General features: G+C 48.4%; 2 protein-coding genes across 4 annotated transcripts in view; one reads left to right on the top strand and one right to left on the bottom strand.

Moving 5' to 3' along the window:
- Positions 1-17652, top strand: part of PIGU (phosphatidylinositol glycan anchor biosynthesis class U) — a 90599-nt gene extending 72947 nt beyond the window's left edge. For both annotated transcript variants that reach the window (XM_061437331.1, XM_061437332.1), the window contains 2 exons: positions 2349-2491; positions 17222-17652. In XM_061437331.1, coding sequence (XP_061293315.1) covers positions 2349-2491; positions 17222-17335 — 257 coding nt within the window. In that variant the 3' untranslated portion in view covers positions 17336-17652. The remainder of the gene's footprint in view (positions 1-2348; positions 2492-17221) is intronic.
- Positions 17653-17856: 204 nt separating this feature from the next.
- Positions 17857-19897, bottom strand: MAP1LC3A (microtubule associated protein 1 light chain 3 alpha). 2 transcript variants are annotated; one of them, XM_061437338.1, is made up of 5 exons: positions 19333-19897; positions 18967-19022; positions 18776-18882; positions 18302-18471; positions 17857-18023 (listed from the first exon to the last, which is right to left on the bottom strand). In XM_061437338.1, the coding sequence occupies exons 1-4, from the start codon at positions 19370-19372 to the stop codon at positions 18309-18311; spliced, it is 366 nt and encodes a 121-aa protein (XP_061293322.1). In that variant the 5' UTR covers positions 19373-19897; the 3' UTR covers positions 17857-18023; positions 18302-18308. The 2 variants fall into 2 exon arrangements, with proteins under 2 accessions (XP_061293322.1, XP_061293321.1); XM_061437337.1 differs by having other exon boundaries at positions 17857-18471; positions 19333-19634.
- Between the last annotated feature and the right edge of the window lie 6664 nt (positions 19898-26561).

Below are 26561 nucleotides of genomic sequence, written 5' to 3'. Positions count from 1 at the left end.
TCAGGAGTTTCCCCATCTCTTAAATATCTCTGAACTCTGACTTTGGAGAAGGGATTTCCTGAAGGTCAGGATCAGAGAGAGGAGGGGAACCTCTATTGACTGAGTGCCTGCGGAGAATCAGACCTAAGCTTTTATTAATCACTCAGTTTTTTTTTTAAGGTATTCTAGTTAATTAATTTTAAATGATATTTATTATTTTATTTAAAAATACAATAAAATAGGACTCTCTCTCCCGCGTGCGTGCGTTCTTTTCTTTGTCTCTCTCTCTCTCTCACTTTCCTGCTATCTTCTAAATAAAATAGAGCTGTAACACTGAAAAAAAAATACAATAAAATATAAAGAAACAAAAATGGCATATAATCCTGCTGTCAGATATCTACTGTTGAATTAAAAGGGGGGGAAAATCACAATGGTAGGTCAGTGGCCCCCAGCTTTTTTGGCACTAGGGACTGGTTTCATGGAAGACAATTTTTCCATAGATGGAGTGGGGAGGGATGGTTTAGGTTATATAATATAATACAGAATATATATATATAATATAATATAGAATATATAAGATATGTATTCTGTATTATATATAGAATATATAAATTGCATATTATATAAATAAATATAATAATGCATTACATTATTGTGCACTTTATTTCTATTATATCAGCTCCACCTCAGCTCATCAGGCATTAGATCCCAGAGTCTGGAGACCCCTGTGTTAGACAGAATAATGCCCCCTCCTTGCTCCCGACAAATATGTCACCTCATCATCCCCAGAACTTGTGACTAGATCACCTTACATGACAGATGGCCTGCAGATGGGGAGAGTATCCTAGATTATCCAGGTGGGCCCAATGTAATCACAGGTGCCCTTAAGAGCAGAAGTAGGCAGGAGGGTACATGGGCGGTCTCTATGTACCACTCAGCTTTGCTGTGAACCTAAAACTGCTCTAAAAACTAAAGTCTGTTAAAAAAAAAAAAAAAGTGGAAGAGGGAGGAAGAAGAGGAGGTCATAATGATACGACATGAGAAGGACTCAATCCAACATTGCTGGTTGAGGATGGGAGTCCTGAGCCAGAAATGCCGACAGCCTCCGGGTGCTGCGAAAGCCAGCAAGTGGATTCTCCCCTAGAGCCACCAGAGCCTGTGGACTTCCGTCCTCCCGGACTGTAAGACAATGCATTATATTGTTTAAGCCACTAAATTTGTGATCATTTGTTACCATAGCAATAGAAAACACACAGTAATACATCCTTGCTAGCTTTTCCACAACTTGTTTAATTCATGGAACACTCCATGAAGTAGGCATTTTAGCCCTAGTTTAGAGATGGGGAAGCTGAGATTCTGAGAAACTTGCTGGCAGAGCAGGAATTGTTTTTAAAATTATTTATTTGGCTTCATTGGTCTCACTGCAGCTTGCTGGATTTTCATGTGGTGCGTGGGGGGCTTCTAAAAGCAGTGTGCGGGCTTGTGGGATCCTAGTTCCCCAGCCATGGAGTGAACTTGCATTCCCTGTATTGCAGGGCATATTCCTAACCACTGGGCCACCAGGAAAGTCCCTAGGAATTTTAACCCAGGTCTCTCTGAGGCCTGTGCCCCACTCTCAGGCTGCCTTACCCCAGTGGAACTCTGCCTGCTGGCCTGCCCGCAGACCACTGTGTGTAGCCGGTCCTCCCAGGGGCTTCGGGGGAGCTTCTCCCTGGTGAGATTCTGGTTCCCTCAGGGAGTAGGGGGATGATGGTAAAGAGGGAGGGTATCAAAGAGAGATCATCTAAGGAAGAGTGAGGGACATTTGAAAAGCAAGGCAGGGGACCTAAGATAAGAACTGAGGAGAATGGAAAATGTGTTTCCTAAGACCTGGGCTGTGGCACCCTAGAGACACTGAGGGGTTGGTGCTCCCATTCGTATCTATGATCCACAGAGGTCAGAAAGCACCCTGCTTGGGGCCAGGAGAGGAGTTACTCACGGACACCCTGGGATTGGGGGTTTAAGGGCAGTGTCTTGCTGAAGTTCCCCCACCTCTTGCAGTGCCCAGAGGCATTCACAGCATTACTGACTGTAGCCAGTTGAGCCCAGAGTCGGAGGTAGAGTCCAAGTCTAGTACCTCCCATGGAAGGAGGCAGAAGGAGCCATTGCCAAGGATCTGAGGTTGTGTCTTGTGTGTGCGTGTGCATCTGAGTGTGTGTGTGTTGGGGTGGGGAAGCAGGGGCATTCTGCCTTTGAGCTCCACCAAGCTTTTCCTGGGCCTCTCTGTGCTGGGGGGCCATCACCGCAAGGGACCCAAAGAGAGTCAGCGCCAGGCTAATGGTGACCGTGTGTCTTTGCAGTCCTGCTAATGGTGACCATCTTCTTTGCAGTTCTGCGAAACATATTTGTCCTCGCCTGTATCATCATCATCTGCTCCCTGCTCTTCCCTGTCCTGTGGCATCTCTGGATTTACGCAGGAAGTGCCAACTCCAACTTCTTTTATGCCATCACACTGACCTTCAACATTGGGCAGGTAAGAGTTAAGGACAGCCCAGCAACAGGGATTCATTTTGCAGCTTCAAACATTCCACCTGGGCCCTGGGTTCTGCCAACAGGTGTTTGGACGTGAACGAGGGGCAGTTCTTCCCCTCAAGTAGCTCGAGGTTCTATAGAGAAGGTAGGGCAGTAAGAGCAGTGGGGAAGCTGAACTTGGCTAACGTTTATTGCATTGAATTCTCACAGCAAGCCTGTGAGACAGTGATCCCTGTTTTACAAATGGGAGCCAAGGCTCACAGAGATTGTCGATTGCCCAAAGTCATTGGAGGAGCCAGGAACCAAGTTCGGGGAAGGCTTGGTGTATTGCTGATCCTGCTCACGGCACCAGTTGTCTCGCTGTATCTCACTGTGCGAACTATTAGTTGAACCCAGGATAGGCAAGGCACAAGCTAAGAGGGTGGAAGAAGACGCGAGGAGCCGTAGGAACTGCAGACACATTTATTCTCTTCTGGCTGGTGCAGCAGACTCAGCAGCAGCCATAACATCACATAACACACTGGCTTTCCAGGTGGGGCTTATATGTACTTACAGAACAGAAGGCGCCCATGGCCACGCAAGTACCTCGTGATGCACATGAGCAGGGCTCTCAGTGATCTCAGCTGTTACATCATCATTGTTTACAAAACGTGGGGCAAGAGCGAGAGACCATGGGGTGAGAGCCTGACCGCACCATCCTGGCTAGTGTGCTCTTCCCCTATGCTCTGCTTTCCTTCGCTTCCTGGACTGCGGTCCCCAGGGTGAGAGCGGTTTGTGAGGGTGGGGAGGGGAGACTGCGGACTTTGGAGCAGCAGGAGCAAAGGCAGAGTCCTTAGGAGAGAAGTAGTTTAGCCAGAGAGGAGGCCGAGAGGCCATCCTAGAATGAGAAGGACCAGCATGGAACTCCGACCTGGAGACAGCCTCTCCCTTGGGGCCATGGAGCAGTGGTTCTCTGCATCAGAGTCACTGCAGGAAGCTTGTTAAAAAAAAATGCAGATTCCTTGTTAAGGTGTTTTTAAGTCCTGTGTTTATGCTACAGCTGTCACAATTACATGGCTTTGATTTTTTTAAAGCAGATTCCCTGATCCCACTCCCAGAGGTGTTGATTGGATTTTGTTTTTTTTTTAAATATCTCTCTATTTGGCTGCACCAGGATCTTTAGTTGTGGCACTCAGGATCTAGTTCCCTGATCAGGGATCGCACCTAGGCCCCTTGCATTGATTGGGAGCGTGGAGTCTTAGCCACTGGACTGCCAGGAAGTCCTTGGATTTTGTATTTTTAACAAGTTCTCCAGCGATTCTGTTGCAGGTTGTCCTAGCACACTTCTCTGAGGGTCCCTCGTTCACCATGCTGTGTTCCCTCAGATCAGCTGTGTCCTAATTGTCAAGGTCTTATGAGAATCACTTGTGCCGTTCACCATTTCAATTGCAATTGGCACAGCCTGGCATTTCCTGTGCATAATGGACGAATGGGAAGCACGGCTCGCTAGAGAGACCAGTGATGCCAGTGAATAATCCCCACGGAGACTTTTTGTCTCCAAGGTTAGCTGCTGGGAAAGAAGAAGGGAGTTAGGGCTCTTGCAATGAGTGATGGGTCTGGTATTTCCTGCATGGATGTTTTTGGACAACTCATGTCCAGCCTGGCTATTTATCTTAGTTTGTGCACAGCAGGAAGAGAGATGGAGAGCCCTGTAGGCTGGGTGGGAGCAAGCCAGGGAATCTGTTCTGCCTGTCACACACGCAGGTTACTGTTGGTGGATACTCAGCATCTCCTGCCTCTGTCCACACAAACAGAAATCTGCAGGCTGCAAATTTCTTGAAGTACCTTGAAGAAATTCAAAAAGTTGTTCTGGCTCTTCTCTCTTGCTAAAATCTCCTTCCTTTTCCTTTGAAAGTGATGACTGGCATGGGGTCTGCCCTGGGCCTCTGGGGGGCTTGGCAAGCTCCACTGAAATAGTCCACAGCTTGTTGTCAGGTCGTCAGGTCACTGTGGGTCAGGAATACAGTTGCAGTGGCATGAAGTATCCATGGAACTTTCCAGATAACAGCTTTCTGTCCTGTGGCTGTCTTTATGAGAAAACGGTGTCTGAAAATGTTATGGGAAATGTCTACAAGTCGTCAGGTGCCGCGAAGCCAGGAGAAACTGAATTGTTGGAAAAAGGAGGAAGTGGTTAGAGGTAGGAACCAAGGCCAGCTGGATGAAGAGTGTTAGAGGCTGAGCTATGGAGAAACACTAGGTTGATCTCTTGGCATTGAACTTTATCTTAAAAAAAAAAAAAAAATCTTTAAAATGCATTTTTAATCATATGAGTGAATTCATTACTGCCGGGGAAAAGAAGACAAAATAGAAGCATATGAGATGTAAAGTAAAGCCTGCGTCTCCTCTTGTCCTGTGGCAGATGTGATTGTTAGAATCAGTTTGGTGTGTGTCTTTGCAAGCTTCCTCTGTGTGTTAAGAGACTTATAGCTCTAAGTCCACATGCAAACGTAAAGACATCCCACGCTGAGTACTGTTCTTTAACTGGCTGTTTTTCCACTTGATAATTTTACCTTGAGATCACTTTTTTTTTTTTTTTACGGCTCCGTGATAACCCATTCTGTGGCAGGATGTCCTGTGATTTATGTGACTAATAGGCCGCTACTGATGGACATTGACGTTGCTTCTGGTGATTCGATGTTATAAATGGAAGAACCCTGCGTATCTCCTCACATCCTCTTGCGCACACATGCCAGTATTTTCTAGGATAGATTCCAGGTGATGGGATTTACTGGGTCAGAGGGCGTAAGCATTGTATGTTTTGGCAGATTTTGCCAAGTTGCCCTTCAGACAGGTCATGCCAGCCTCCAGGCCTCCTGGCAGTGGGCCAGGTGTCTTGAAGCTGGCCGTTTGTTCAGGCATCCAGCATGCCTGTTTCGTCGACCTCCTTGGTCTGGGCTTTGTGCTCTGAGCCAGAGACAGGTCTGTTGGGTCAAATGCTTCCTGGGACTGCTGGCTCCGGGTTTTGTTGTTGCTGCCGCCACTGGATCACTCAAGGGGCATATCAGAGGGGGCACTTACTCACCAAGGCAGTCCTTAGAGTCACATTCTTGTCCCAGAGCATGAACTGAGCTACAAGAGCGCCCCTTGTTGTGAGGGTCTGCCTCTCCTGCCCTCCAGCCTGTTGGGAGCCGCAAAGTGCAAATGGACATTTAGAAGTTCATAGCAGTTAATGGTCACCTCCCCAGAGAGATCTTCTGTGAGGTTTCCCTGCCCCGCGGTCTCTGTCTTGGCATTCTGCGTGTTCCCTTCATAGCACTTACCCAGTTTATAACTCTACATAATTTACCTGCTTCTCCCTCTGCCTCTCCCGCCAGCCTGTGAGCTTCACGAAGGCAGAAATCCACCTCCTACCCACTGCAGGGTCCCCAGCTACCCAGTCAGTGCTTGGCACAGGGCAGTTGTTTAGCAGATGTTTGTGGGATGATTGAACCAAAGAGAGCCAGGGAGAACATCATGTGATTAATGGCCAGATGTGCAGAGTATAACCACTGTAGGAATCCAAAGAGAGCAAGATCAACTTTCCTGTTGAGTGGTCAGGGAAAGCCTTAGGGGACAAGAGTGGGGGCTGGGCCTTCCAGACTCAGAAGGAAGGGGAGGTGGGCGGAGTGGGGGCCAGGTCACCCCCACTGGCTAAGGTCGAGGGGTGGCAGCTCTGTCCCGCTCTTGCCAGATCCTGGTCTCAATGGCCGGTGAAGCCCCTTCATGTTGTCCACAGCCCTAGCCAGTGCAGCCTCTGTCTGACCTACAGTTAGTGCTTCTGGTGAGCTGTGTGGCATTCGGAGGGTGTCCTCAGTCCCTCAGCCTGCTCTTCCCAGCTCTTCTACCTGCAGCAGTGCCTGATAGTCACCTGGTCTTTATTCTCCCCTCCCTGGGCAAGACAGAGCAAAGCTGTCGTGGGAACCAGATGAGTACGGATTTTCAGCAGGTGAAAATCCATTGCTGAGTCTGGAGCTGAATGTAGAGCGCATCTCAGCCTGAAGACTTTAAATCCTGCTCTGTTTGAGTTGGTCAGTTCCATGTTTCATAATAGAACAAATCATCAGTAATTATTAATGATACTAGCAGGTAAACCAGTGACTTAGGCCCCATCCTTTCCTCGGAACCATGAAGTATTTTTTAGCCTGTGGCACAGAACATTTGCTGATTATAATTGTGCCTGAGAGTCAGTAACCAGGAAATGACAACGGGAAACCATCCATAGGTACGTAAGAGGTGTGTCTGTTCTTACATGTACACGTGCCAGAGAGAAGGAGGGATTAGCTGGATAGATTGACTGAGGTCCCCCACTCTGCCACTGTATGACCTTCAGCAAGTGACCTCCGGGTCACAGGTGATAACCTCACCTCTGGTGGGGCAGGGTGAGAGGATTTGTATGTTGACACGTGTTGACATGGGAGCTAGGATGAGCAAGGTGCTCTTCAAATACCCAGAGCAAATCCCTAAGAAAGCACTCAGACCTAGAAACCAAGGGAAAGAGAGCAATCTTTCTCTCTCTCTTTTTTAAAAAATAAAAAAAAACCCTTTTTTTCTGCAATTCAGAGACGAGCAGAAGGAAAATGTTGTCATCTAGGATTTGTTGTCTAGTTGCTTCAGTCGTGTTTGACTCTTTTGCAACCCCACAGACTGTCGCCCACCAGGCTCCTCTATCCATGGGATTTCCCAGGCAAGAATACAGGAGTGGGTTGCTGTTTCCTTCTCCATGGGATCTTCCTGACCCAGGGATCAAACCCGAGTCTTCTGCATTGGCAGGTGGATTCTTTACCGCTGAGCCAGATTATGTGTAAACAAAAAGGAATGTTTAAATTTAGCTGTTTTAAGAGGAAGGTAAGGTGTCCCACTTGCCCTAATTCAACTTAAAAACAGGTAACATAAGGAAATCTTCCCCTAGAGTTATGATTAATAGTGGCTCATGTTGAAAGAGCTCTTACTGGGGAGCAAGCCCAAGTGATCCCTTTAATCTTCTGGATCACATGCTTGTCCAGCCTCCTGGACCTTTCCCTGTGTGTTGACATGACCTCGTCTGCTCGTGGAGGAGTTTTATTTGTGTGTGTGTGTTTTATTGTTGGAGAAGGAAACGGCAACCCACTCCAGTACTCTTGCCTGGAAAATCCCATGGACGGAGAAGCCTGGTAGGCTACTGTCCATGGGGTCGCAAAGAGTCGGACACGACTGAGCGACTTTACTCACTCGTGTTTATTGGCAGCATGATGAAAGTATGACTTTTTTTTTTTCTTTTTAATGAAACCTCTCCATGATCTTTCCTTGTTCACTCATGTGGAAGCTCATTCAGTCCTGTGTGTCCTTCTGGGGAAGGGAATCTGCCTTCCCCAGTGAGAAAAAATGTGGGGCAGGTTGTGCAGGTCACCAGCGGTCCAGTGGTGTGGAGCCTGTGTTTATGGACAGGGGACTGCCAGGTTCATTCTTGTGGTGGTATATGGCCCTGGCTGGGAGGCCTGCTCCTCCTGACGTGAGGCGCCAGTGGCCCAGGCGGGAGCCCTCATCCTTGTCCAGCCGTGTGCGCGTGGGTGCTCTCTCTCCTCAGCTGCTAGCGTTTTGTCCACATCTTAGCTCATTCTTTTGTCCCTCCCATCCTCAGACTTAACACTCAGCATCCCAGACTTGTCTTTCACAGGCCCTTTCCCTCTCTCTTACCCTCACAACCAGAGAGACAGAAAAAGCCTGGACTGAGTACAGGGGTGTCGAGGCCAACAGGAACTCCACAGTGCCTCCCAGCCCCCTCCCTGCCCAGCTCACTGGCCCTGGGCAAGTCACATAACTTCGTGTCTAGTTGATTGATTTGTAAATATTAACTAGGTGCCAGGCACCCTGCTAGGGGAATGTGAGACACAGCCCTGCTTCCCAGAAGCTCTGCTGTCTGTGGGAGAGAAAGAAAAGGAAATGGGCGGGGCCAGGGCAGGGTGACTGTGCTGGGAGCTCAGAGCTGGTGGTTAAGGACGCTTCTGCGAGGACGCCGCCTCTAAGTGGAGTCCTGCAGGACGTGCCAGGTTCAAACCAGGTTCTGAGAGGTGAGGCCTAGGGGTGAGAGCCCGTGAGGGAGCTGGTGTGGAATGCAGTTCTGTAGGACCAGCACGTGCCACCTAATAGGGAATGAGGCCATTTCAAGACAGCTGTGGTCAGAGCCAGAAGTTATGCTGAGGACCAGGCTGAGCTGTCAGTCTGAAGTGAAGACACTTGAGACCAGACTTGTGCTCTGAAAACCTCCCTCTGCCAGGAAGGGAAGAGATCAGGAGTGTGAGCTGGAATCTGGAGCACAGGGAGGGGGCTGTTGAGACCTGGTAAGAGCAGCTGGTAGCCTCAGTGTCCCCAGCCTGGAACAGGGTCGTGAGTGGAGAGTATGGAAGTGAGTGGGGAAAACTTGGATGAATTGGAAAGTGCCGCCTAGATGATAACTGCCTTCATAACCAGCTATGGTCTACCTTTGTGACCTTCCCGACCCTGAAGCTGAGATCCAGTGATTTCCCTACTGTTTTGCATCTTTAGAACTTTAGAGGGTGGGGCCGCTTCTCCACCATCTCTTCCCACGCCTGTCCATTCAGGCCTGAGTTGCCTGGTCACACCTAAGCCCTGTCCAGCTCCACAAGTCTGCCCTTGGCCCTTCCTGCTCCCCATTAAATCCCCGTTTCCTAGATCCCAGGCAGCAAGGGTGGGGGCTGAGGCACTGTGATTGTCAGTGATGACAGCCATGGGAGTTCTCCCAGTCGTGGCTGTCAGGTGTCAGCATCCCCAACACAATGAGACCTGGGGAACCGGGACATGCCTGGGGTTCCCTGCCTCTCCAGGACACTGCAGCCCAGGGCTGTTGGCCATGACTGCAATCCTGAGCCCCATGGCTTCTAGATGTACTGCCTTAATTGCTGACTCTTATGTCTCATATGTTCGTTTTGTCTTTTCTCAAGAAACTGTCTCCTTGGCTCAGTGACACAGTTGTGAACTGGGAGCACAGCTCTGGGCCTAGTGGATATGAAGCGTGAGCACAGGGCCACAGCAGGACCCAGCATATGTGGGTGCAGACCCCTGAGAAGGGTTGTGGGGGCCAGGATGGACTAGCATTTGGGCCTCAGGCAGGCAGGATAGACACTGCAGCCCCAACGTGTCACTTACTCCCTAGTGATCCTGGGCAAGACCCTTGACCTCTGAGTCTGCTCATCTCTGAGGCTTATAAGCCCTGCCCAGGGTATTGTGACAGTTCCTGAGTGTGTATTAGTTGCTCAGTCGTGTCCGATTCTTGCAACCCCATAGACTAGCCCGCCAGGCTGCTCTGCCCATGGGATTTCCCAGCAAGAATACTGGAGTGGGTTGCCATTTCCTCTTCCAGGGGATCTTCCCAACCCAGGAATTGAACCCGCATCCCCTGGGTCTCCTGCATTGCAGGCAGGTTCTCCAACTGCTGAGCCACTGATGTGCTAATTGTTAAAGGACCCGGCCCAGGGCAGAGACTCAGGAGTTGGTTTCCTGGTCTCTCCTCACTCCCACCCTGTGGTGGAGCGTGTTCTGACCGTTTCATACCACTTCTGATCTACCCACTCTGTCCTCGGCCGCCTTTTATCAGCTGCTCCATTAGATCTTCATCTTCTGGGACATCCCTGGTGGTCCAGTGGTTAGGACTCGGTGCTTTCACTGCCAGGGCCTGGATTTGATCCCTGGTCAGGAAACTAGTATCCTACAAGCCACTCAGCACGACTGTCTCTCTGTCTGTCTGTCTGTATCTTCATCATGACCCAGAGCTGCCAGTGAGAGGAATGTGGTCTGACTGAGCCCTCACGGGGGCAGGATGCCAACCACATGCTGGGTCTGGGGTCCCACAGCTGGAGCAGATGCCACCCTGTTTAGGGGGGAGGCAATGGGAAGTGACTTCACTTCAGGGATCAAGGAACTAAGCGTGGGGGTTGGGGGAAGACTCTGGGGGTGGGAGATGGAGACGTTGCCTCTCCAGGGATGAGAAGGAGCCCTTTGGGAGAAAGATCATCTTAGCCCAGGGGTGGGGCTTGCACAGAAGCACCAAGGTGTGGCCCTGGCTGTGTTTGGGGCTTCGGGGACACGCAGGTGCAGCACAGGGAGAGGGGAGCACTGGAGGCTTCTGAGCGGGCAAGTGAGAGGCTTTCATGGTGTGTGTGTGTGTATGAGAGAGAGTCTGAGTGAGTGTGTGTGTGTGTGACCCCTAAGGGGCCAGGAGGATGAGGGAGGGCTTCAAGCAAGAGGGGGCTGAGTTGGAATTCTGAGGGAAATTGGTGGCAACTGGTGGTTGATGGCAAGTGAGGCCAAGGGGCTCAGCTGTGGTCGCTGAGGGCAGCTTTAACAGGCTGCTCCATTAGAGCAGAGCGGCTCCAGCAGCGTGGGTCAGCATGTGGTGTATGATGCCTGACGGTCTGGGTTTGGAGCCTGCCTCTGACACTTGCTGGTTGTACGACTTTGGTCAAGTTACTTGAAGAACCTTTTGTTTCTTTGTTCTAAGATAGGATAATTATGTACCTACAATGAAGGTTTATTGCAAGAAGTAACTGTTTTAACATGAGTGAAGTGCTTAAATTAATGCCTGAGTATTATCAGCATTCTTATTAATAAGAATAAAATACTGTAATGGCAGCATTTATCAGCACTGGTGCTTTTCTCCTCCCGGACACTGACCTTTGCAGTTCTAACCACTCACTACCTTATAAAGCATTCAGTTCCTACATCATGTAATTCTCACTTTCATGTAATAAACTGGAAATCCTGCAACTCGGTTTTTGGGGGTTTTTGTGGCCGTGCTGCTTGGCTTGTGGGATCTCAGTTCTCCTGACCAGGGGTTAAACTCAGGCCACCGCTAGGTCACCAGGGAACTCCCCACAACCAGGTTTTCATACTCCATAAAAACATTTTTCACTTTTGTTTTCACATTAAAGCCATTAAAACATTTTAAAAAACCAAAAGAATGGGTTGCTCTTCAGGTCTCTGGAAGCACAGAGGGACAGAGCAGGGACCAGGGGCCACGACTGTGAGGAATAAACTAGAGTTATCATTCATTGTACGGACGTGGACAGTGCTGCACAGGGAGGGAGGGGGCAGTGGCTCACACAGGTTCACACAGCCGCCGACTTGGCCAGGCTCCTCTCCCGACTTGCCCTGCTCAGATGGGGCAAAGGGGCGCTGGGTCTGCAGGTACGATGTCAGCTGAATCCCAGGGCCTCAGGGAAATCCCTTCTCCTCAGCCCACATGGAAAGCCTTGAGGTCAAACGAGGCTTTCTCAGCCAGCCTGTGACGGCTGGGGGCTTCCCTCAGAGAGCGCAGAGCCTCTAGGCCAGTGTGTCCCCGACATGCCCTCTCCCTGGGGGCAGAGGCAGGGCACCCACTCAGGACTTCGATCCCAGAAAACCAAGCCAACACGCAGGACTCTGTCCCTCACACCACACTCCCCTGTTGCTTTATTATGAAAAGTTTCACACATACAAACAAAGTTGAAAGATTTAACCTTGAACACCTGTATATCTACCACCTGGACCTCAGCATTACCATTTTCTTATACTTGGGTGATCACAAATGATCCATTTCTCAATCCATCTTATTTCTGTAATGTATTCAAAGTGAAATACAGACATCAGTACATTTCCTGCCAAATATTTCAGCATGTGTATTGTTAACCAGAGCTCAAAACTTATATTTTTCTTATGTGAAATTTACATACAGTGAAAAACACAAATCTTTAAAAAAAACTTTATATTGACATATAGTTGATTTATAATATTGTGTTAATTTCTGCTGTACAGCAAAGTGATTCAGTTATACATATATACATTTTTTTTTCTTGGCTGCTCTGTGGCATGCGGAATCTTAGTTCCCTGACCAGGGATTGAACCCGTGCCCCTGCAATGGAAGTGTGAAGTCTCAGCTGCTGGACCACCAAAGAAGTCCCTGTCTTTCTTAATGTTCTTTTCCACTGGGCTTATCACAGGATATCGAGTGCAGCTCCCTGTGCTGTGTAGTAGAACCTTGTCATTCCATTCTGTATGGAACAGTTTGCCTCTGCTGGCCGCAAACTCCCACCCAGCCCCTCCCCGCCACCCTCTTGCCAGCGCAAGTCTGCTCTCTGTGTGTTTCTGTTTTGTAGATAAGTCCATATTATCATATTTTAGATTCCACATATAAATGATACATGATACTTGTCTTCTGACTTACTTCATTTAGTATAATGACCTCTAGTTCCATCCGTGTTGCTACAAACGGGCATCATTTAGTTCTTTTTGTTTTGGCCAAGTAGCGCTCTGTTGACTGTGTGTGTTCTGTACCTGTTCATCTACCGATGGCATTTAGGTTTCCACGTCTCGGCTGTTGGGAACGGTGCTGCTGTGGACGTGTATAGTTTTTGAATTATGGTTTTTATTTCTGGATATGTGCCCAGGAGCACAACTGCTGGATCATACGGCAGCTCTGTTTTTAAGTTTTCTGAGGAAGCTCCATATTGTTTTCCATAGTGGCTGCACCAACTTCCGTTCCCACCAACAGTATAGGAGGGCTCTCTCTCCTCCACACCCTCTTCAGAACACTTGTTATTTGTGGACTTCTTCGTGGTGGCCATTCTGACCAGTGTGAGGTGATATCTCAGGGTAGTTTTGACTTTCTTTTCTCTAATAGCGACGTGGAGCATCTCTTCATGTGCCTGTTGGCCATCTGTATGTCGTCTTTGGAGAAATGTCTATTTGGTCCTTCTGTTCATTTTTCAGTTGGATTGCTTTTTGTTGTTGAACTGTATAAGCTGTATATTTTGGAAATTAAGCTGTTGTCAGTCACATCATTGGCAAATGTTTTCTCCCATTCTGTAGGTTGTCTCTTCATTTGGTTTGTGGTTTCCTTTGCTGTACAGAAACCTGTAAGCTTGATCAGGTCCCATTTGTCTGTCTTTGCTTTTATTTCTATTCCCTTGGGAGACTGACCTAAGAAAACACTGGCACAATTTATGTCAGAGAATGTTGCCTGTGTTCCAGTTTTATGGTGTCATGTCTGATGTTTAAGTCTTGAAGCTGTTTTGAGTTTATTTTTGTGTATGGTGGGAGGATGTGTTCTTCCTGCTGACTTCATGCAGCTGTCCAGCTTTCCCAACACCCCTTGCTGAAGAGGTTGTCTTTCCCCATTGTATATTCTCACCTCCTGTGTTGAAAATTAATTGACTGTAGGTGTGTGGATTTACTTCTCGGCTTTCTTTTCTGTTGATCCATATCTTCTTTTGTGATAGTATCATGACACTTTGATTACTGTAGCTTTTGTAGTATTATCTGAAGTCTGGGACGGTTATGCCTCCTGCTTTGTTCTCTTTCCTCAAAATTGCTTTGGCAGTTCTGGGTCCTGCATGGTTCCATATAAGTTTTAGGATTATTTGTTCTAGTTCTGTGAAAAATGTCATGGGTAACTTGATAAGGGATCACATTATATCTGTAGATTGTTTTGGGTAGCATGCCATTTTAACAATATTAATTCTTCTAGTTCAACAGCATGAGATATTTTTCCATTTCATCAAGTCATCTTCAATTTCCTTTATTAATGGTAAAACACAAATCTTCATGTACATTTCCTGAAGCCTTCTTTCAGCAAGATATTTTTGAGGCTCATTCATATTGTTGCATATAACAATAATACATTGCTTTTTAAAATGTGTAAATGTTGGAATAATTTTATAGTGCAGAGAATTTCCATATGCCCCCCACCTAGTCTCCCATGTTAACATAGTGCCACAGTGCGTGCATGCTCAGTTGCTTCAGTCCTGTCCAGCCCTTTGCAACCCTATGCACTGAGCCCACCAGGCTCCTCTGTCCGTGGGGATTCTCTAGGCAAGAATACTGGAGTGGGTTGCCATGCCCTCCTCCGGGGGATCTTCCCCACCCAGGGATCAAACCCATGTCTCTGGCATTGGCAGGCAGGTTCTTTACTGCTGAGCCACTGGTAGAAGCCACTGGTAGAAGCCCCAGTACCGTGGTATGTTTGTCCAAACCAAGAAACTGACCCTGGTCTGTTACGACGAAGCAAACCCCAGATCTGATGTGAATTTCCCCAGTTTTCCCTTGATGTCTTCGTTTTCCCCCAGGATCAGGCCCGGTACCACACTGCATTAGTAGTCACGTCTCCCCTGTGTCCTCCGCTCATGCTCTCTTTCCTCATTTCCCTTGACACGGACAGTCTTGAGGTATCCTGGCCAGGTATCCCAGAAGAGTGTCCCCTCTGGGTTTGTCTGATGCTTTTCTCATCATGAGGCCACATTTAAGGTTTTTGGAAAGCTCAGGCAGTACACACTGGCCACACTTCGTGCTGTTTACCCTTCATTTGGTTAGGATAGTGTTTGCCAGGCTTCTCCAGTGCGGAGTTGCTATTTTCTCTTTTCCCTGTTCTTTGGAAGTGAGTCACGAAGTCTAGCCTAAGCTCAGGGGCAGGGGGTGGCGAGTGAGCAAGAATTAAATTCCTCCTCCTAAGGGGAGAGTCTCTATGTATATTATTTGGAATTCTCTTGAAAGGTCCAAAAAGAATTCTCCATTTATTTATTTATTCAGTCATTTATTGACTGATTGTTTTTAATTGGATTTTAATTTTTATCACCATAACTTGAATATATAATTTACAAAGTTTAGGCTTATAAGGAAAAAGAATAGCTCCTTAAGGTCTTACAGTTATTTGCTCTGGTACTTCTAAATTACTACTCTTTCTTTTCTTCCAGTTTATATTAAGTTGAATCATATCAAATTGTTAATACTCAACCATTTTTGATCTGCATAAATGGCAGTTTCATATGGTTCAAACTAATAACCTAGTATTTTGACTTCCTATTTGGCCAGTTGATTATGTGTGACATTGGAGTTCTTTTGTTATGAACTGTGACTCTGCACCTGCCGTCATCTGACCTGGCTCAGGGATCAGTCCCCACCAGCTCCAGGCTCTCTTCCCCAGGCACTTGGACCTGGGTGAGAAAGCAACTGCTGGGGGTGAGGACCGCCCTTGCTGTGGTAACTGTGCCCCACAGGCAGTTATGAGACAAGGCCTCAGGGCCTCTGCCCTGACAGCCTCAGCGGCAGGCTTCTGGGCCTTTTACACACTGGGCCCCAGATGTATCGCCTTGCAGGGTGATGACCACCAGTCCAGCTCTCCCAGTACAGCCTTAGGCCAACTAACTCTTGGTGCCTCAGTTTCCTCGTCTGTAAGATGGGTTCCATCAGCCTTCTAGATGAGTTCCTGCGGTGACAGAATGGCAGGTCGTGGTCCTGAGGCCATTGATGGTGTGGGTTCCGAGGGCCTCCTCCAGACCCCTCTGTGCTCTCTTTCTTGCCCACATGTGAGGGAGGCTTTCCAGGACAGGGGCCTGGGGGGTCTGAGGCTGAGACCCCAGGCTCCACCGCCCACCTCTGACTTGCCTTTAGACCCTAGCCAGGTGCTCCTCCAGCTCCAGGCTTACATCTCCCCATCTGTGTTGAGGTGGTTGGTGTGGATAGCCTGAAAAGCTTTTAAGTGCGTGAGAACTGGTGGTGTCTGCAGAGGTGAGCCCCTCTCCCCACATCCATCCTGTTTCAGGCAGCAGAGGTCCTGGGGGCTTAGGATGAATGGAATTGTTAAGACTGCAGGTCCAGGGTTCGGGGGCCTTGGCAAATCCCTGTTCACTTCAGGGCATCAGGGAGAGGAGGTGGTGGACTGAGCTGCTAGGGCCCTCTCAGTTCTGGGGCTGAGAGAGGACAGACAGACCAAGCCAGGCACAGACACCATGATGGCAGAATCACTCTGGACTCTGCCCAGGCCAGAGGAGGAGCTGTGGTCATCAGGCAGTCCCACAGATGAAGGCAGAACTGCAATTTGGATGGGTCTGTGCTACCATAGAAGTGAATGGTTTCAAGACCCAATCTGGGGTGTGAGGGAGGCTTCCCTGAAGAAGTGATCCTTTCTGAGCCTGAAGGGCAAGCAGGTGTTGACAAGATGAAAGGGAAAGAGAACATTTCAGGCAGAGGAAACAGCAAAGATCTGGCACTGGGAGGGAAGAAGCCAGTGTGGCTGGAGCTGGGTGAGATGGAGCACGGGAGAGGCTGAAGCAGACACGCCAGGTGCAAGGCCTTGGCCCCAGAGAGTTTGATCTTCACCCGAAGAGCCATGGAGCGCCTTTACAAGGCCTTAAGCTGGAAAGTAGCATGACCAGATTTGTGTTTTGAAAAGCAACCTCTGCTGCTAGGGTGGGGCAGGTGGGAGGTTTGAGGTCAGGAAGCCCAGAGAGGAGACTACTGCTGTTCGTATGACAGTGGCTTTGTCTGGGGTGATATCTGTGGGGACAGACAGAAACAGAACCAATAGGCTTGGGGGCTTGGTGTGGGGAAGAGACGAGTCTGCTGATTCTGTGGCCTGAATACCTGGATGGAAGATGGGGGATATAGGTTCCCAGTGGGAGAAGCAGGTTTGACAGGGGACACTGCTGGGGTGAAAGGGCCAGTGGGCACCCAGGTGAGATGGAAGGGCACCAGTGTAGAGCTAAGGCCAGGGCTTGGGGTGGAAGACCATGGTGGAGGAGGTAGGGCAACTTCTGAGGGGCCAGTGAGACCCTGCAGGTTCAAGTGTATGCCCTGAGATGGGGGGGTTCCTTGGGCAGCATCTCCCCAACACCTACCTGGCCCCTCAGTGACCCAAGGTTCAGGGGCAGGTATCATGAAACTTCTCACAACCTCTCTCTCCCCCTAGATCCTACTCATCTCCGATTATTTCTACGCCTTCCTGCGGCGCGAGTACTACCTCACACACGGCCTCTACCTGACCGCCAAGGACGGCACGGAGGCCATGCTTGTGCTCAAGTAGGCCTGGCTGGGCACAAGGCTGCACAGACTTCTGGGGTGAAAGGGCCAGCAGCTGGGCCAAGCCCTCTAACCAGAGTTGCCAGTAGGCAAGACCAAGGGCAGATGAGGCTTGAGTCTAAGGTGACGACTACCAGTGAGGAGCCAAGGCCAGTAGCAAGGTCCGTGGGGAAGTCACCAGGAGCATCTCCCCTTGGATCGCCCACTTTGTGGCTCTGCATACTAAGGAGCCCTCCCTCCCAAGCAGGAAAGGGGATGAAGCAGGTGAGCAGGGTTTGTTAGGTTGTGGCTACTTAATAAATGTTTTTTGTTACAAACACATCTACCTGGAACCACACTGCACTCTTGGAAGGGGTGGGCATGACCCATAATACTGCCGTGGGGCACTACACACAGGTGTGGGTTTCCTGAGAGAGCTGAGTCCACAGAACATAGGTCTGTGTGCGGGCCAGCCAAAAATGGTGTGGGGCAGTCCTCTCCCCACCCCCCAGCCCTTCCCAGTCCCCAAGCAGCTGGAGGCAGAGGGCCAGGCAGGCCTGAGCAATCTTTATTCTGCAGAGGGACAGTGACCACAGATCCATACACCACATCAAGACCAGGTGAGCCCGGGGCCAGTCCTTTAGGGGTGGGCAGGTCCAGGCAGGGGCAGCGCCACAGGTCAGGGAGGGGCAGATGGGCAGACAGGCAGGGGCCTAAAAAAAAAAAGACAAACCACACAGAGCAGGGGTGCTGGGGGCTGCTCCCCACTCTCCCCAATCCCAGCCAGCACCCAGAAGAGCAACCCCCTAACATGACTGGGCCAGGATCCACCCAGGGGCAGAGGAGGTGCAGTTAGTACCCCCTGGCTAGGAGGTGGCACCTCTGCCCCACCCACCAGGGGCAGGAGCAGAGGCAGCTCAGTTCAGGTGTGAGGAGCTCCCTGGGCAGAGCCTGACAGGGCCCCCCCATGCCCAAGCCAACCCCCCCCTACTGCTGGCTCAGAAGCCGAAGGTTTCCTGGGAGGCGTAGACCATGTAGAGGAAGCCATCCTCGTCCTTCTCCTGCTCGTAGATGTCCGCGATGGGCGTGGACACGCTCACCATGCTGTGCTGGTTCACCAGCAGGAAGAAGGCCTGAGTGGGGTTGAGCTGCAGGCGGCGCCTGAGGGGGGCGGGAGGCAAGCACACTGTGAGGGGCCTGGATGTTGGGGAGCGCAGCCTGAACCCCTCCCCAAAATGACCCTGATCCTCCATTTCACACCCATCCCAGGCCCTTCTAGAGGCAGTTACCTCTGACTGGACACTGACCCCAGCCTTGACCTTGACCTTTCCCAACCTCCCCAGAACAGGGACCCAGCTCCCGGTCCCATACCCCACCTCCACCCCTTCCTTCGCCGAAAGACCCAGCGCCCTGCCTGATCCCAGCAGAACCCAAGTCCCCCCTCTGACAGCTGCTGCCCGCGCACCGGATGATTTTGACCAACTCGCTCATGTTGACATGGTCCGGGACCAGGAACTTGGTCTTGTCCAGGACCGGCAGCTGCTTCTCACCCTTGTAGCGCTCGATTATCACCTAGGAGCCGGGTGGGACGGGGGACGCGTAAGCCCGAGTTGGGGCCTGGGTCGGGCCGGGATGGGAGGGGGCGGAGGGACTCACCGGGATTTTGCTGGGGTGCTGCTCGCGGATCTGCTGCACCTCTTTACAGCGGTCGGCTACGGACAACGGGCGGGTATGAAGCCGGGCCGAGGTTCCGCCCCGCGGGTACCCGAGGGGCGGCCCCGACCCCGCCCCGCCTCCTCGAAGCTCCCGCCCCCGAGGGCCGTCGGGCCCCGCGGCCCAGGCACAACACAGAGATGGGAGGCAGAGGCCCCGGCCCAGGCCCGAGCCGGCTTCCCAGCCCGGGGGTCCAGCCCGAGCCTGACGTCACGGAGCTGACGTCACCTGCGGCAGTCGGGTCTGTCGGCCAACACCCCCAACCCCCACACCCCAACCCGCGCTCGCAGATCGCCCGCTGGGCCTCACCAAAGCTTCGCCGCTGCTTGAAAGGCCGGTCTGAGGGCATCGCGCCGGCCCGGCGGGGCGCGCAGGCCGGACCTCCGGGGCGCGCGACGCAGGGATGTGGCTGCGGTCCGGGGGCTCCGGGGGCTCCGCGCCTCGCGCACAAGGGCTCCGGGGCTCGCGCTGAGCCCGGCGGCGTCGGCTCGGGGAGGTAACTCGCCCGGGTGACGTCAGGTCACAACATTCCTTAAAGGGGAGGCCGGCGCGCCGCTCCCATTGGGCCGACGCAAAATCTACCCGCCCGGACCCGTGACGTCACGGCGCAGAGAGCCTGTATTCCCGGCCCCGCGCCGCGAAGGGGCGGGGGCTCCCAGGGCGCGTCACAGTCCTGTGACGTCACAGCCTGCGCAGGGGCGGGCGCGGAGGGGCGCCGTCTCCCTAAGACCGGGTCTGAGGGGAGGCTGCAAATCCTGCGAGGCCAACGCGGTTGGGGGAGCAGACTCGGAGCTCCGCCGGCGGGAGGGGCGGGGCCGGGCTGCGGCACAGCATCCTTCTGCTGTCCCCACCGTCACTGTGTCATCTGACAGCGCTCACAGCCTGTTCCGTCCTGGGACGGTAGGAGGCACTGGGGATGACAGCACTAAAACACACGGCCTTGGCTTTGTGGCGTTCTCGGTTAGAGAAAGATAAAGGTGGTCGGGGTGGGGGATTGACACATGAGACACTTGGAGCAAGACACTACAAAGGAGCTTGAAAGTTTTACATGGAATTTCTAGAATTGAAAAACAGCGCTATTAAAGTCAAGTTCTCAAAGGATGAGGCAAGAAAGCCTATTAGATACAGCAGAAGAGAAAATCACTGAACTGGATGGAAGAGCAGAAGCAATGAGGAGAAAACAAGCCAGATGGAACATATAAAAGAGGAAGGGACAGGAATGGTAAAGTGAGAACTCGGGTCCAGTCAGCATTCCAGGAGAGAAGAGAATGTGCGAGAGGCAATTCCTGAACAACTTCCAAAATTGATTAAAGATGAGGAGCCTCACCTAAAATCCGGAACAGAATAAATAAAAATAAATCTCATCTAAACACTTTGTTCCATCCCTGGGTCAGGAAGATCTGCTGGAGAAGGAAATGGCAATCCATTCCAGTACTGTTGCCTGGAAAATCCCATGGACAGAGGAGCCTGGTAGGCTACAGTCCATGGGGTCGCAAAGAGTCGGACACGACTGAGCGACTTCACTTTAAATACTTTGTAGTGAATTTGCAGAACTCTAAAGGGAAGAAATTAGAAAAATGGCAAGTAACTAAACTGATAAGCATGGAAGTCTATCTGAACAAGCACTTGCCATAGAACATGAATGGTGACAGTTTGTGGAGAGCAGAGCAAGGAGCAGGACATGATCACAGGTAGGACTGGAGAGGGTGGTCAGAATTTAAGTGTTCTGAGAAGCTTCATTTATTTGAGAAGAGGAGGATAAAGATAATTAGTAATTACCTGGCTTTGTAAAGTCAAGTATGTATTTCCAAACACTTCAGAAGGTAAATAGTATTTCCAAACACTAAAATAGAAAGTAACGAAATATAGAAATGATCCCTGAAAGTATAGTCTTAAGACTAAAGACATTATTAGTGATGAAGAGGGTCAACACATAATGATGGAAAGAATAATTTTCTAAGGAGATAGAACAATTCCAAACGTGTGTTAGAGGTTGAAAAAAATAGGCTGAAAGAATATGAAGCAAAAGTGACAGGATACAAAGAGATATGGCCATATCCTTCATCACAGTGGGCGATTTAAGACCTTGTTCAGTAACTGATAGACCAGTCGAAGAAGGATACAGAAGATTTTAATACTATTAATAATTCTGGTAGAAACTTGAACCCAATATATTACTTTCAGGCACACAGGAATCATTTATCTTAAAAAATGACCTGATTACTAGGCCCCAAGACAAATCTCAATAGATATCAAATAATCAATTTTATACAGACCATGTTCTCTGACCACAAACAAGAGCAGAGTAAACTCTAGGTCTTCAGATATTTAAAACACTTATAGAAAACTCTTAAAGATGAAATCATATGGAAATGAAAACTACTTGGGTCAAAATAAAAATGAGAATACATATAAAAACTCCAGGTTGAGGGTATGGGGAACTAAAGCAGAATTTAAAAGATCTTTATTAGTGATATTAGGTAAAAAGAAATACGGAAAATTTATGAGCAGAGTGTCAAAGAATTTTAGAATGCAGTAAGTGTAAACCCAAAGAAAGTGGAAGATAATGAAGAGCAGAAATTGAAGAAATAGAAAACAGAAACACTAATATGGGCCACAAAACAAAGCTGGATCCTTCAAAAGACCAATAAAATAATGTGCAAAAGGGCCTCCCAGTAGTTCAGACGGTAAAGAATCTGCCTGCGATGCAGGAAACCCAGGGTCGATCCCTGGGTTGGGATGATCCCCTGGAGAAGGGAATGGCAACCCACTCCAGTATTCTTGCCTGGAGAATTCCATGGACAGACCATGAGGTCGAAAAGAGTCGGACACAACTGAGCAACTAACAAAATGTACAAAAGGGATATAACAGCAGAAATGACAAAATAAGATTATAAACTTTATACCAATACATTAAAAAATTAGAATAAATGGACAGTTTTCTAGAAAAAAGATAGTTTGCCAATACCAATTTAAAAAGAAGTAGACAACCAAGTAGCCATATACAAAAAATGAGTCCAGATGGTTTTCTAGTTCTCCCAACATAAAAATAAAAAAACTCAAACTTGTGTCAAATATTACACTTAACGGTAAAACACCATGCTCCATGGTAAATGTTAAGCATTATTCTCTTTAGAGACAGGAACAAAATTTTGAATCATATCATTGAACAAAATGTAATATTGCTTGGAGGGCCCAGCCAGAGCATCAAGACAAGAAAGGAGCAAAACTATCATCCATAGCCAGAAAACCCAAAGGAATCTACAAACAATGAAAGACTGCTAACTACTATAGTCTAAAAACATACAATACTAAGTTTTAGGGTAGTACAGGAAAATGAGAGCTCTTTTACACTGCTGATGAGAAGTGTAAATCATTTCCGCTTCACTGGAGAGCAATTTGACAAAATCTGCCCACACTGAAGATGCTCATATCCTGCAGTCCAGATGTACACGTGAGCCCAAAGAAACACAGTTAGGTGTGTTTGTTGGAACATTCTCCTAATGGCTAAAAAAGGGGGCAGGCACCTGAATGTCTAATCATTAAGTATCCTGTGTAACAGAACAACAGAATGTTCCTGTAGTGAAAGAGGGAGAGACAGGGTCAGCCATCAGATATTTTCAACTTTGCAGGCCGTATGGTCTCTGGAAGCCATGCGGTTCTGTTGGAGTGCAGAAACAGGCCTAAACAATCTGAATGGCCATGGCTGTGTCCCAGTAATGTTTTATTTGCTAAAACAGACAAATTTGGCCTGAGGGCTGTAGTTTGCTGACTCTTGATCTAGAGCTGTGTGTCAAAGTGGACACATCCCACATACACAAAGTTGCAGGAGATTGTGATGAGAACCATTAAGAGCAGCTGGAAGAATTAGGTCGGCCATGGCCTTGAGGAAGTGGCTACACCTTTCTTTTGTCAGGCTAAGCCTTTGGGATAACCCATTCTCAAATCCCAAGGTCTCTGCTCCATCTTCCTCCTACCTGGCCAGTCAGCAGCAGGCTGACACCCCCTCCACCAGTCCTCTGGTCACTCTCCTCACTGCTTGTCTCTGCATCTTCCCTGAATCCAAAGGCCTGGCATGTGTTATGTCTCTAGATGGAAGTCTAGCAGACATCTCAGACTTGACCTACTCAAGATGAACCCATCATCTTCCCCAAAATAGACTCTAATTGTGATCTTCCCTGACTCCATCTGTCATCTTTGACTCCTTTCTTTCCCACACTTCCTCATCCTATCTATGCCCACAACCTTGTAGTTCTACATTCAGAGTAGCTCCAGAATCTTACCACTTCTTTCCGCTTCCACTCCTGCCACTCAAGTCAGAGCCATCATCACCTCTTGCCTGTCTTCTTCCATGTTTCCTCCCTGGTCTCCTTGCTTTGGCCTTGCCCACTTGAGACTGGTCCCACTACAATGACAAGAATCATCATGGGCACACAGTTGTTGGATCAGGTTATTCCTACACCCCAATCGTTAAAAATCAAAGGCTGAACAGTTAGCCCGTGAGGCCTGTAGGATCTTCCTCCCTGTTGCTTCTCTAGGTTTATCTACCTCACTCTTGCCCTCTTGGCCTCAACTGCACTGGCGGCCTTCTATCACAATTCTGGGAATCCCCCAGGACATTTCTGCACTTACTGGTCTCTGCCTGGAGCGCTCATTTCCAAGGTTTCCTCAAGGGAAGCCTTCCTGAATGATCTTACTGAATATTGCAGTTCCCACCCCAGTGACTATCCTCCCTCCTAGTACTTGCTTAATTTTCCCCAGAGCAGTTATCACCTTCTAATATATGTTTTTCTAACCATTTTATGATGAAAAATTTCAAGCAAATAGAACACCTGAAATAACTGTTCAATGACCTCCCATATTCTCACCAGGTACATTCTACATCTAACACTTAGTTCATTACTATCTGTCCATCCATCCATTTTTCTTTTTAATTTTATCTTTTTGATGTATTTCAGTAAGTTGCAATTCAACATCCATTGATGATAAAAATCTCAACCAAGTGGGTACAGAGGGACCATACCTCAGTGTAATAAAGATCATATATGACTAGCCCTTAGCTAACATAATACTCAAAGCTGAAAACTTTTCCTCTAAAATCAGGAACAAGACAAGCACATTCCCACTCTCACTGCATTTATTCAACATAGTATTGGAAGTCCTAGCCAGAGATTATGCAATAAAAATAAATGAAAGCTATTCAAATCACAAAGAAAAAAGTAAAACTGTCACTCTTTGGAGATGACATGGTATTATACATACAAAATACTAAAGATGCCACCAAAAAACTGTTAGAAAAAATAAACAAATTCAGTAAAGTTGCAGGATACAAAATCAATATATAAAAATCTGCTGCATTTCTAATATACTAAAATGAATTATCAGAAAGAGAAATTAAGAATAAGAAAACAGTTCCATTTAAACTTGCATCAAAAAGGATGAATTACATTGGCGTTAAATTTAAGGAGGTGAAAGACCTGTACCCTGAAAATTAGAAGACACTAATGAAGGAAACTGAAGACCCAATAAATGGAAAGACATGCTGTGCTCATTAGGACTGGGAGAGTTAATACTGTTAAAATGTGTATACTACCCAAAGCAATCTACAGACTCCATGCAAGCCCTATTAAAACTACCATGGCCTTTTTCACAGAAATAGAACAAAAGACTATGAATAGCCAAAGCAATTTGAAAAAGAAAATGGGACGCATCACACTCCTTGATTTCAAACTACATTACAAAGCTATAATAAAATAGTATCACATAAATCAATGGAACAAAATAGCCCAGAAATAAACCAATGCTTACTTATCTAGTCAACTTACCTACAAAGAAACCAAGAATACACAGTGGACAAAGGACAGTCTTCCTGGGGCAACTGGACAGCCACGTGCACAAGAATGACACCAGACACAAAAATCAACTCAGAATAAAGACTGGACTGTAATTCCTGAAACCATAAAACTCCTAGAAGACAACATAGATGGTAAGGTCCTTGACATCAGTTTTGGTGATGATTTTCTTTTTCGGCTATGCTGCATGGCATGTGGGATCTTAGTTCCCCTACCAGGGACTGAGTCCATGCCCTCTGCACTGGAAACATGGAGTCTTAGCCGCAGGACAGCCAGAGAAGTCCCTGTGGCAATGATTTTTTGGAATTGATACCAAAAGCAAAGTCGACAGAAGCAAAAATAAACAGCTGGAACTATATCAAACTTAAAAGCACTGTACATCAACAAAATGAAAAGAAACCTACCAAATAGGAGAAAATTTATACAATAAATTTTAGGTGTTTTGGATATAAAGGGTTTCTATCCAAAATATGTACATAATTCCTATGACTCAACAGTAACAAGCAATCCAATTAAAAAAATGGGCAGAGGACCTGAGTAGACATTTTTTTCCAAAAAAGATGTACAGATGGCCAACACATACATGATAAGGTGCTTGTATCACTAATCATCTGCTGCTGCTGCTAAGTCGCTTCAGTCGTGTCCGACTCTGTGTGACCCCATAGACGGCAACCCACCAGGCTCCCTGTCCCTGGGATTCTCCAGGCAAGAACACTGGAGTGGGTTGCCATTTCCTTCTTCAATGCATGAAAGTGAAAAGTGAAAGTGAAGTCTCTCAGTCATGTCCGACCCTCAGCGACCCCATGGACTGCAGCCTACCAGGCTCCTCCGTCCATGGGATTTCCCAGGCAGGAGTACTGGAGTGGGGTGCCATCGCCTTCTTCGCACTAATCATCAGGGAAATGCAAATCAAAACCATGGAGATGGCAGCTCACAACTGTTAGAACGGCTATTCTCAAGACAAGAATTAACAAGTGTTGGTGAGGATGTGAAAAAAAGAGAAGCCTTGTGCACTGTTGGTGGGAAAGTAAATTGGTCCCAACAACTATGGAAAACACCGTGGAGGCTCCTCAAAAAACAAAAAGTAGAACTATCACATGATCCAGCAATTCCACTTCTGAGTATTTATCCAAAGAAAGTAGAATCACTATCTTGAAAAGATAAAAGTACCCCTTATGTTCACTGCAGGCTTCCCAGGGGGCTCGGTGGTAAAGAATCTGCTTGCCAAGTAGGAGACACGGGTTCAATCCCTGGGTTGGGAAAATCCCCTGAGAAGGAAATGGCAACCCACTCCATTATTCTTGCCTGGGAAATCCCATGGATAGAGGATCCTGGTGGGCTACAGGCCATGGGGTCGCCCCAGAGTTGGACACGACTGAACGACCAAACAACAACAGCGCTCACTGCAGCACTGTTTACAGTAGCCAAGATATGGATACACCTAAGTGTCCATCAACAGATACAGATAAAGAAAGTATGGCATCTATACATACGCACAAAAAATGGAAAATATTCCATTATTCAGTCATAAAAAAGAAAGGAAATCTTGTCATTTTTGACAACATGGATGGACCATAATTTCACTTCTGTGTGAAATCCAAAAGCAAGAAAGGGGCTTCCCTGGTGGTCCAGTGGTTAGGAATCCACCTAGCACCGCAGGGGACACACGCTCAATCCCTGGTAGGG

Source organism: Bos javanicus, chromosome 13 (genome assembly GCF_032452875.1).
Source record: "Bos javanicus breed banteng chromosome 13, ARS-OSU_banteng_1.0, whole genome shotgun sequence".
Taxonomy (NCBI): domain Eukaryota; kingdom Metazoa; phylum Chordata; class Mammalia; order Artiodactyla; family Bovidae; genus Bos; species Bos javanicus.
Note: the sequence above shows the minus strand (reverse complement) of the source record. Positions and strands in the feature narration are given on the sequence as shown.

Excerpts from the sequence above, each read along its gene's own strand:
- MAP1LC3A (XM_061437338.1), bottom strand. The coding sequence starts at position 19,372 with ATGCCCTCAGACCGGCCTTTCAAGCAGCGGCGAAGCTTTG. Across the intron at positions 19,023-19,332 it reads CAAGCAGCGGCGAAGCTTTG|CCGACCGCTGTAAAGAGGTG; the intron begins GTGAGGCCCAGC and ends CGTTGTCCGTAG. Across the intron at positions 18,472-18,775 it reads GAGTTGGTCAAAATCATCCG|GCGCCGCCTGCAGCTCAACC; the intron begins GTGCGCGGGCAG and ends CGCCCCCCTCAG.